The sequence below is a fragment of the Ranitomeya variabilis genome, chromosome 4, assembly GCF_051348905.1.
Source record: "Ranitomeya variabilis isolate aRanVar5 chromosome 4, aRanVar5.hap1, whole genome shotgun sequence".
In the NCBI taxonomy this organism is placed as follows: Eukaryota; Metazoa; Chordata; class Amphibia; order Anura; family Dendrobatidae; genus Ranitomeya; species Ranitomeya variabilis.
The window spans coordinates 553,289,846-553,301,876 of record NC_135235.1 but is presented as its reverse complement, the minus strand read 5'-3'; the positions used below and the strand labels follow the sequence as shown (position 1 = coordinate 553,301,876).

The following is a 12,031-nucleotide window of genomic DNA, read 5'->3' as shown; positions in this document are numbered from 1 at the left end:
CATTATGTAAGGAGCTGTAGTGCTTCAGCTCCACACATGGCACTGATGTTGGCTGGTTGCTGGGGGCCTTATATGTTGGACCCCACACTGATCTTATATCGATTACATATTCTAAGGATTGGCCAACAATATTTCCCATCAATATCTAACAACCCCATTCAGATAAAAGAAACTGTTAGAAAATAAATAAATGTGAACTGGATGGCACCGTAATGTGTTTTTTCATGTATTTATGTGCAGATTAGCTGTGCTGCGGTCTGGCATGGATCTCCACCTCAATTCACTGGACGATGGGAAGACAAACTCTGCCTGGAAAAGTATGGCTATATCTGCCAGATAAACAAAGGTTTGCGCTAATGATTATTCACTGATGAATTAAACATGAGGTTCATGCTGTAAATAATCCTATCCCTCTTTTTGTAGTGGCTGCCCTGGGTCCTTCTTCAGAGACGTTTCCATTTCCACCAGGGTCTACTCTGCGCTACAGGAACAACTCTTACTTGATTCTGCAGAAACCAATGACTTGGTCAGATGCTCGACTCCTGTGTGAGACTCGCAATGCAACATTGGCCAGCATCATTGATCCATTCCAGCAGGCTTATTTAACCCTGGCTGCCACCGGACAGAGAACTCCACTATGGATCGGGCTTTCAAATGAAGATGTAAATTACAATGTTTCTTAGGTTTATTTCTACTTTTATATATGTCCTAACATACCAGGGGACTTGGGACCACTAATCTCATAAATGGTGGGGGTCCTAGAGGTGGGAGCCTCAGTGATGAGGAAATTATTTCCTAATGTGCCGATAATAGCTGCAAATCTTAGTGCAACCTCTTTAACCACTTCCCCACATAGGAGTCCACACAATAGCCAATATATGGTGGCTGTATTATACAGCTAGCATCTACCTCTAACAGCAGCAACAAGAGTGAGATCCGATCACTGCTGATGAACCATTAAATGTCAATCATTGACACTGGCATTTAAATGGCTAGGTTCCTGGTGCGCTAGTCCTCGTGCAAAGCAATCGATGGCCCTAACTCTTTTTTTTTTTTAATTTCTGATTTTTTTTAATTACTTAAAGGAGTTGGTTCCTACTTTTTTGTTCAATATCTTACGGTGAGGGTGCAACACCCGACACCCCAGCCGATAAACTGATACCAGTGCCCTCGACGGCCAGAAGTCCTTGGATGCTGCCGGAATACAGCAGCTCCGTCATTTCTATAGTGGTTCGACAGAGGACTGCAGATCCACCCACCCCCTAATCAAAGGAAGTGGGATAGATCTGTAGTACCCGGCCGCAGGCATTATAGTTTTTCATCAGCATCCGAGAACTTCTGGCCACCAAGGGCACTGGTAACAGTTGATCGGTGTACCATGAATAAAAAAGTAGTGGCCAACCTCTTTAAATTAAAAAAAAATATATATATATACAACTTTGATATTGCTCTATTTGTATTAACCTCACTAATTTTGTTGTCAGGTTTTTATTGCAAAATAATGAAAGCCGTAAAAGAAAAACCCAAAAAGCAATTGCAGTATTTTTCCCATTTTCCAGTACATTGTATGGTAAAATGAATGGTGCTATTCAAACAACTTATCTCTTAAAAAAACAAGCCCTCATATGGCTGCATCAACAGAAAAAATAAAAAAAATTATGACTTGAAAAAAGGGTGGGAAAAAATAAAAACACAAAAACAAGAATTGAACGTGGCAGGAATACGAGTTATTAATTACATAATTCTGGGTGTCTGACTCTGTCTGCCACTAGGGCAGGGATATAAAACTCCAATGCACAGAGGGACAAAATGAAAAACTTGGACAAGGTCGTGGGCCAATCTTGATATCTGTGTAAAAGAATGTGTTCAGTTAAGGAAGTTTTTCCTTATCATCAAATATGGAAACAAATTTAAAGGAGTTCTCCCACAAACAAAGTAAATTTTATTTAATAAATCTTGAGACAGACCACCTGACCAGAGAATGCGGTATTTCCTCTCTGGCAGGGGCATATATCAAAATCATGGAGTCCCATAGATGTTCTAGTTTGGCCCCACCACCCTCTCACAAAAAGCCTTAATGCCAACAAAAGTGCCCCAAAAACACAGTATGATACCTTCCACAGTGAATTCCTTCACAGTACACTCCACACACACTACATGATGACCCTATTGTACAACCACCCCCTCAACTCCCCTGGCAAGGTATGGTGACTTCAACACAGTATATTGCCCCAACGGTGATCCCCACACAGCTCTTCACACAGTATAATGGGCCCCACACAGTATAATGGGTCCCACATAGTCATTCATACAGTATAATGGGTCCCACATAGTCCTCATTCAGAATAATGGCCCCATATAGTCCTCCATACAGTATAATGGCCCCACATAGTCCTCCCTATGGCGTCGTGGACCAAATATAATCACCCTGCAGGCCAGATTTAGATTTAGAATTGTGTTTTATGTCTAAATTATACTGTGATTTTCTCCCTTCCTCCTAGTGGTGACTGCGAGCAGACATCATTGGTATAGGTATATAAACTCTATGCTATGTATCAGCTCACTGTAATAGATCTCTCTGGTTATTATAGGGGAGTCGATCATACTCTTGGCTCACAAATGATAGATTATCATACACCAACTGGAGAGATGGGGAACCCCAATACATGAGTAGCTGTGTGTACATGGACGAGCAGGGAACATGGAGCCCATCAGATTGTAATCGCAAATTGCCTGGTGCAGTCTGCAGCTTCAATACTCGTGAGTCTTTCTGCTTTATTGTCAAGCTTTGACAGTTCTATTATAATATTAAGTTCTTGGAAGTCACAACAGGGAAGGAATGTGTAAGGGCTAGAGATGAGCGAATTGATTCGCTGGAATCTAGTGCCAGGTCAGTATTCCGTGGCCACTAGACAGGACCCTGTGAGTCATCTGCTACCTGCCAGCATAAGCGGCTCCTCTTTTGATTAGCAAGTCTGGTGCGACATCATCATTGCAGCACGATGCACTCAAGACTTTGCACCAGGCCCACTAATCAAAAGAGGAGCCACGATTGATGGCAGGTAGGAGATGGTTCCAAGGGTTCCGTCCTGCGGCCACAAAATACTGATCTGCAATTTAATTCGCTCATCTCTAGTAAGGGCACAATAGGGAGCGAGAATGGAAACTTTGGAGTTCTCCATCACCCCAATGTCCTCACATTCTCTCTTCTTTGGGACAGCATCATCCAGACCTCACAAGTGGAGCCTGAACAGCACTTGTCCGAATGCAGTAGGGGACTCTGACTGGATCCCATTCCGTGACTACTGCTACTCCTTCCACATGGAGGTCACTGTGGGCCAGAAGGATGCTGCCAAGAGGTGCCAGAAAGGTAACCAATCAGTTTTGCATCCAGCCTCACAAGTATGTGAAAAATATACCTACACCAAGCACAAGAACCACATTAATTAGAGCTATTATTGCCATATATACATCTATCGATGTGTAAGGTGCTGTCTGTTGTTTCATGCTAATTCCTTTACATTCTATTAGAGTAAGCACACTTCAGTTCTGAACTACAAAGCTGTAGGCCAGGAGTCAGCAACCTATGTATAACTTCATGCCTTAATAGCCTGTTGGGAATTGTGGTTTCACGACGGCTGGAGCACCAGAAGTTACTAACCCATTTTGTATGGCGATTGATATCATACCATTGTATGAAGATTGATACCCTATTATGCAGATGTTCTCCCTTAGAAGCAACGCATCTGCAATGCTACATCTAATGGAACATGTGATATACTATTCTTTGTCCGAGTGTATATTTTGCCCCCAAAATTGTCTTGTTTGCTGTAGAAGAAGAGTGGAGATCCCTATATAGGATTATTAAAGTGCTGAACGCTGTTTGTTGTCTTGCAGTTGGAGGTGAGGTGCTGACAATTGTCGATGAAACTGAAAACCTATTCGTATGGGAGCACCTGCAGACATATGAGAGTCTGGCCAAGGGAGCCTGGTTGGGCATGTCCTTCAGCACCAGAGGTTTGAATCCTTTGAAGTATATTGTTCTGTTGATGGGAGGATGGAAACAGACATCTTAAGACCCCCATAGTCATTAGATGAAAGCTGGACAAACCCTGACAGTTTTGGGTGGGACCAGCAGACCATTCAATGTGTATAGGGTCTTATCGACTGTCCTTTAATGAAGGATCAAGCAGTTCTTTTATTTTCATGGTAAATAAAAGAGGTCCTTCAAAGAATTTCTCCACTCTCACTCTCTTGAAAACACAGGAACTCTCAGTCAAATGAACGTTCAGCTGACTATGATCAGGCTCCCAGTTTTATTTCTGGGTAACGAAGATACGAGGACACCTGCAGTTATTCAACCCCTTCTCCAGTCATAAAAATGAAAAAGTGTTGGTGGGAGATGTGACAATGGAAACAAACGTTGTCAGTAATTAGGCAGCTGAAGCCTCTCCTGCAAAGCCAAAATCATATGATCTCCTACACATCAAGACCAGGAGCATCTCCCATTTCTGTTCTGGAAAAAATAAAAACATCAAATGCAAATCTGCCTACAGACTTTGCACAAATCTATTTTTAAGCATTTATAGAGGACTTTGGTGCACATTATAACCCATACATTGAAATAAGTAAAATTGTTGAGAATTTTATTTTTAAAATTTGCTCTGCAAGTTACAGTAATCTCCATGCAGGAAAATTCCACAGCATATGGCTTGTATTATAACTTCCTGCTTATTTTCCATGTGCAAATCTACACAGGATTAAAATAAAATGTTCAAACAGTCATCGTCTATTAAAGGGAACCTGTCACCTCGTTTTTTCGGTATGAGATAAAAATACTGTTAAATAGGGCCTGAGCTGAGCATTACAATAGTGTAGTTTGTGGACCCCGATTCCCCACCTATGCTGCCGAAATACGTTACCAAAGTAGTCGTTTTCGCCTGTCAATCAGGCTGGTCAGGTCGGATGGGCGTGGTATCTTCCCCCAGATCTTGCGTAGTTTTCCGTTGGTGGCGTAGTGGTGTGCGCATGTCCAAGGTCCCGAATCCTGCACAGGGGTGTGAAAATAGCAGCGATGTCCGTTATTCCATTGGTGGTCGGTGGGCGCGGCCATCTTGCTTTGGCCGCGCGTGCGCAGAAGCGGCGCTCTGCTGGCCGCGGCTTCAGGAAAATGGCCGCGGGCATCCGCGCGTGCGCAGATGGCTATCGCGGTGGCCATTTTCGTGAAGCCGAGATGCGAACTCTGCTTCACGAAAATGGCCGCCGCGATAGCCATCTGCGCACGCGCGGATGCCCCCGGCCATTTTCCTGAAGCCGCGGCCAGCAGAGCGCCGCTTCTGCGCACGCGCGGCCAAAGCAAGATGGCCGCGCCCACCGACCACCAATGGAATAACGGACATCGCTGCTATTTTCACACCCCTGTGCAGGATTCGGGACCTTGGACATGCGCGCACCACACCACTACGCCACCAACGGAAAACTACGCAAGATCTGGGGGAAGACACCACGCCCATCCGACCTGACCAGCCTGATTGACAGGCGAAAACGACTACTTTGGTAACGTATTTCGGCAGCATAGGTGGGGAATCGGGGTCCACAAACTACACTATTGTAATGCACAGCTCAGGCCCTATTTAACAGTATTTTTATCTCATACCGAAAAAACGGGGTGACAGGTTCCCTTTAAAATAGCCTCAGCAGGTGTGGGGAGTGCAGGCCAATGCGCAAAGTCGAATAATCAAATTGTAGATACACCATGCAGGTAACAAAGACTTAGATGAAGATGTCAGGATGTGTTATGGGTGTTTCCAGGTCTCACCAGGCTCTACATAGCAGATGTTGTCACGCCCCGGATGAAGCCGTTCTGGCGAAACTCGTGTTTAGCAGATGTCCAATACGCACACCACTTGGATTAAGTGCTGGAAACTGCTTTTTACTATCTTTATTCATTGGAATGTTGTGATTATAATAAAAGCATTGGGGTCCTGTGCCTCATTACTGGTGGTCTTTCACTATTGGAGTCTCCTTTTGGCTTTCCACATACTATTAGATCAGTGGAAATTTGTATCCAGATATGACTGGAGATTTGATCTTTGTGTCTGATATTTAGAGATGGGACCAGTACACACTCGTACACATATTTAGAGGAGGGACCAGGAAAAACTTGCATACCATCCTAACATCTTCTGGTGAATCTACTACACAGGAGTGTCATCATTTGTATCACTTGTGAGTTAAAATGATTGCACAACTTTCAGCAGCTGCATTGGAGACCCTTACTTACTTCTGAGCATGTGTGCTGTTTGTCGTCTTCTGTTGTAGAAGGTTCACTTTTATGGAATGATAACACACCGGTTAATTACTCCAATTGGGGGCAACATGACTCAGGACCCAGTCTATTAAGCCCAAACTCTTGCTACTGGATTGAAGGAAGCAATGGCGTGTGGAGTCTGGGTTCTTGCACCAACATCAGCAAAGGAGTTATTTGCAAACTATCTAGAGGTAAGGTAGAATTTTACTATCCCAAATCTTAAACTGGTCACGCATGGCCTAAATTTTTTGGCCACCAGAAATGGGCCAATATAGAAACATGTAAGGGCTGCTGCAGGACCACCAATGGGATACGATGCAACAAATGAGGAATATGGTGGATCAGAGTCTGCAGTGCCTGAGGTATAGTCATACACAAAGGTGAGGCATGAATGCAGTTTATTGTGCCAATGCATTTCATGGTTTTCAAACCTCTTCATCAGGACCAAACCACAATGATTGCATAGTTATCACTTAAGGGACAGTAACAAATTCTTGTAAATCTCATACTGATATAATCTATTAATCTAGGGTTGACAGCCTGTGCATCAACGGTTCTGTCGTACTGACCACCCCTGAAGAGTGTGATACATAACCTGGTTATCTTATAAAGGTGTTGACTGGTTAAAGAAATTCAGAAATACCCTGCTAGGAAATTAGAAAGTAGTAAAGAGGGCCGTAGACCTAAGAACACTCATTTATTAGCCCAAGTGGAGAGTAGCTACAAATGTTTGTTTTCCCTCTTTGGAAGTCCCATGTAAGTAATATGTAATACACCAGCAACTCATCAATTTCTGTGAGAACGACTGTAATACATCGTTTTATCACCAGTGAGGAGGAATTTGATTAAAAGCCCGCATATACGATGTATCGCTCCCCAATAACAGCACTCAGTTCCTGTGTACCCTATAACAGAGCCGTGGACAGCCTCCTTCAGCTGTGGCTTATCTCGGGGAGAACAAAAGTATCGACAGTCTAAAATAAGACGTGCCATATCCTTCTCTCCCATGAGATCATTTATGAGGGAAGACACTGGAGGCCCCCATATACATTAGACTGTTGGACAATACCAAAGATACCAGTGGGTTCAGAATACCTTGGTCTAATGTGTATGTGGTCTTCAGGCAATCCCCTTCAGATCACAAGAGATCATTGGTACCAGCACTGGGATATCCTGTTGTCAGAGTATTGATGGATATCTTCGCTAAGAAAATGGATTATTTGATAATGCAAGCCTAAGATAGATCCAAAATTAACCGTTTCAGATGCTGATTTATATTTGGTCAATGTAATGAATGAAGAAGAAAAAAGATCTAAAAAGATAGATAATTACATATATAATAGTTGTCAAGCAGTCGTGGAGCAAATGTTAATAAGCAGAGGTGATGTAAAATAATCAGAGCCATATTATGTGCAAAGTCTAAAGTGCATTTAGCAATGATTGTAGCAGAAAATAATCTATTTCTTATGTAATCCTTTTTTAGTGGAAGAAATTAAACTGGACAGATCTGGTAAGTAACTACACTTACACACTAAAGTGCAACCACAAAAGTTGTAGCCATTGTCCACGAGCTATTCAGATCCCTGTCCTCAATAATACCGCACAACAGTGCCCCTTGTAAAGACTGTATGGCAGCTGGACCACCGCTCCATTCATTTCCTATGAGGCTGCCATGTGCTGTGCTTGTAATTTTTCCAGCTGCGCCATACAGAATGAATGGAACAGCGCTTAGGGATCCTGAGGATACGCGATAACTTTTTTCACAGAACAGCCCATTTAAGGTTAATGTAGCGCCCCCACTGCCGCAGGGCCGAGGGGTACCCGGTACCGGGCCTCTGAGTCTCTGCTCTGGGGTTGTCACGGTGGCTAGACCCGGTCCGTGACCCTGCTGAGGGGCGTACATTAATAGATGTGGATAGTGGTGGTGGTGCGGTGCAGTAAATAACGAGGACACCAGGTTGCAGTCTCTTTACCTCTTTACTGAAGGTCTCTGGGTCCTCAGTCCGGAATACGGTTCACCAGGCTGCGCAAGTCCGGCCGGTCCAATGGCACCTCCAGAGTTCTCCTTGCAGGTGGAAATCGGTGCCTTCCTGCTAGCGCTATGTGTTGTGGTCCTCCCCTGCTGTGCTTACGGGATAGTCCCCACAACTGTTGTGTCTGTTTCTCGTGTTCCCCCACAACTCGATTAGATGATCTTCTGCTAATCCGTCCCTCCCGGTGTTATGGTTGGGACGCACCCGTATGACGGGTAGGCTCGGAGCTCTTCCGGGACCCTAGAGTCGCCCCTCTCCACAGGTTGCCCCCTATCTCTGCGTAGGTGATTTAAGTGAGACAGCCCGCCTGTGACTGACTGTCCTGCCGTTGGTTTGAAGTATGGCTTAGAGCTCTGTACCTCCTCGGCGTTCCGGCCGCCGGTTGTTTACGCCTCAGTAGGATGTTGCCTCGATCTTACAGCACGACTCCTACTGGTATTCTCCTTCTTGCTCTGATCTCGTTTCTCACTCAGCACAATAAATCTCGCTTCTTGTCCTTTCTTAGGGCACCGCCGCTATGAAGTGCAGGCGCGGTCCCGTAGCTTTCTCTCTGTTTGCCAGGCCTCTGTCAGGATCCCACCCCTGACAGGGACCCTACCGAATCTTCCCCTGCAACACCCTCTGCCACAAGGTGTTGCCTGGTTCCAACCCGGTCAGCGTTCTCCCTAACCTCCTGCCTGACCCCCAGTTTTACCAGACTGTGAGGAGTGGCCTAATGAATAGAACCCTTAGCTCCCCCTGGAGGCCCGACTGTGAAATGTATTGGTGTATGTGATACCTGGTCAGATGAACTCCTTCAGTGCCATCAGACGTACCATAGCCCCCCTTAGCGGCGGAGCAACAGTACTGCAACGACCAGGACTCTGGGGCGCTGCATTAATATGTAAAATAGCCCAAACTCTGTCCTCTAATCAGCCCTATAGAAGAAGTGATTGCAAAATAGCATCCCATTTCCATTACCTATTGAACGAGTTTTGTGGAGAAATGCTATATTAGCCCACCTGATCCTACAGAGGAATGTAGGGACTTCACAGTGCTGTGTAGTAGCCACATTATCTCCAATAGGAAAAGGAAATCTTTATTAGGGCTCGCTCCCACTTTTAATTAAATCGGAAGAATGCAATCTGATTAAAAATCGGATTGAATTTGTATCAATTTAGTCCTACGGGTGTGTTCTCAGTGAAACCCCGCCCTACCACTGATTGGCAGCTTTCTGCCTATGCACGGTGTACACAGGAAGCTGTTAATCAGGGGTGTACGCAGCTCAGCATTCTGACCACTGTTACATTTACAATAGAGAAAACAGGGATTCTACCAAACTACACCAAGCAGCCCAGTAAGTGACACATCGCTGGAATCGGGCTCTCTGCCCCTACGATATGCTGCTCTCAGATTACCTAGCAAAACCTGCTGACATATTCCCTTTAATAGGACCCGCACCTTAGGTTCAGGCTAGGACTACAAGGCAAATTGTAGGTTAGCGACATAAGATGGCAGTGTCTCCTTACCACATTCTAAGAAATGATCGTACATGTAGTCCTTTTGTGATCTGCAAGCTGCTGCGTCCATAGCTCCTACTGCTGGATTTCTGTATGATCACATGACTAGTTGCAACATTTGCATTCTTAAAGAGGAATATATTGTCAGATTGTCTTTGTAAATATAAGCACTTTCTTAATTTACTACTTATTAAATATTGAAGTCGTTAAGTCGTTCTAGAGATATCAACAATCACTGAGCTGAAATTAGGAGGCAACAGTGATCCAGGCCAGTTTCAAAACCGTGATTACAAGCTCAATAGAAATGAACTTGTATGTACAGTGCTTGTTCTACTGTCTAGCAGTGGTGGTCGGTCTCCAAAGCAATGAGCTGTAAAGAAAAAGTGTTAATATTTCAAGAATGGTTGACATTTTTCATAAGCAATTAAAGGAGTATTCCCATCTCCAAGATCCTATCTCAATATGTAGAAGGTGTAATAATAATAATATTAGCAAATGCCTCCAATTAGAAATGTAGTATAGTTTTTCTGATTCGCTATGTCTCTTTCCTCATGTGCAGGCATTGCAGGACCTTAGATAACCATGGTTACGACCACTCATAGTGACAGTTAGGTAGCTAGTTGCTAGTGGTCATATCCATGGATACCTAAGGTCCTGCACATGAGGAAAGAGACATACCATATATGGCATGGTACTCCAACATCAAGAAGCCCTAATTATGGGCCGACCTACTAACAAGTGTGGCAATGTTTCTGGAGAAAGACATCTTTTTTCTTTTTAAATGACCCTATATAACCCCTTTCTTCATGAGACCTTCCTTATGATTTTCTAGTAGATGGATCTAAATCTTATCCAGTATTGCCCAAGGTTCTGTTCTCCATTAAGTTGCAGCGTGTAGTAAATCCAAGAACCTAACTAGTTTTCTCTCCTTGCAGTTCTACCACAGCACAGCACGGCGGTGGCGGTTGTAGTGCTCTCCACCTTCGCTTTGTGTATCTTAATCGTTGTCATCATCTACCTGTACCGCCGCCGAAAACTCGCAGCCCAGCAGGGAGCCTTTGAGAGTGCCAGATACAGCCGCACCAGTACCGGCCCAGAGGAATCCATTGAGAAAAACATTCTGGTGTCAGATATGGAAATGAACGAACAACAAGACTAGTAGAGTTGAAGTCCAGACATCAGTAAAACAAAAATGTCGGGGTTGGGTCATCAAGACTTTTACTTCTGCTAGCCACCTTATGATGGAGGTGGTGTTTAATTACACAGAGGGTGCAGGATGCCCCTTTCTGAAATTGAATGTGTACACTGTCAGTGTTATTTGGGGGCTGTCAAGCATTGCTGAGCAATGTATGGTATGGTACTCCAACATCAAGAAGCCATAATTATGGGCAAGTCCCCATACCCTGAAAATAGCCCCCTTTGTGCCAACCTGTGCCTCCTACATTAGCAACAACTAGCTCAAGGTGCGTTCACTCTTAGAATTAGGAGGTGATAAATATGGGGATTTGGGGGGTTACATTGGCAGTGTACATGTGTACTGTGACCAAACTGGCTATATCTCATGTACGCTGTAAATCCTTTGCATTTCTTCTCCTCTGTTTATTCTTCATCTGCCTCATTAGTAAGTAGCTTATTCTCTATCTTTGCCTTTTGTAAAATACGGACCAAAAATGTGCCTCGTGCCTCTGCGGGATGGAAACATTATACTGCACTTTTTCGGCAATTATATTAAATTGCACATAGAAGAGTGAACGCACCTTGATAAAACCTCACCAACCACAGGAAGAAGTGTTTGAGGTATGGTTCGGAATATGTAGGATATCCCCTCTCTGCTGCGGTGCTGTGGTATCAGAGAGGACGTTTTGCCCACAATCTCCATCTCCAATGTTCGGGCATCTTCTGGAGCGAAGGAGAAAAATAGTCCAGGGGTCCCAAATGTGAGAGCACCGTGTGCTAAACTCTGTGGGGCGCTAGTCATGAGAGGACTATATATGTATGCCCATATGTCCAGGGCTGGCATATAGGTATGTGGCCAAAGATAATAAACATGAACGCAATTACTTGTATAATTATCTCTTATATGTGTGACGTGTGGGTGAAGTGATGTCCCTCTGTGTGTTTTTGGTGTGGTCACTGCATCTCACCAGACAGCATGTCATTTCAGCTTTGTACAAAATTGCCACATAAAC

At 44.2% G+C, this 12,031-nt stretch overlaps 1 protein-coding gene across 1 annotated transcript in view; it reads left to right on the top strand.

Annotated features, from left to right (window-relative positions):
• The window catches only part of MRC2 (mannose receptor C-type 2), a 122,238-nt gene extending 110,336 nt beyond the window's left edge, over window positions 1-11,902 (top strand). Inside the window, exons 23-30 of the mRNA XM_077252688.1 lie at window positions 241-346; window positions 424-662; window positions 2,592-2,760; window positions 3,221-3,370; window positions 3,898-4,017; window positions 6,322-6,501; window positions 7,794-7,820; window positions 10,778-11,902. Of these exons, the coding sequence (XP_077108803.1) occupies window positions 241-346; window positions 424-662; window positions 2,592-2,760; window positions 3,221-3,370; window positions 3,898-4,017; window positions 6,322-6,501; window positions 7,794-7,820; window positions 10,778-11,001 (1,215 nt within the window). The 3' untranslated portion in view covers window positions 11,002-11,902. The remainder of the gene's footprint in view (window positions 1-240; window positions 347-423; window positions 663-2,591; window positions 2,761-3,220; window positions 3,371-3,897; window positions 4,018-6,321; window positions 6,502-7,793; window positions 7,821-10,777) is intronic.
• The last annotated feature ends 129 nt before the right edge of the window (window positions 11,903-12,031 follow it).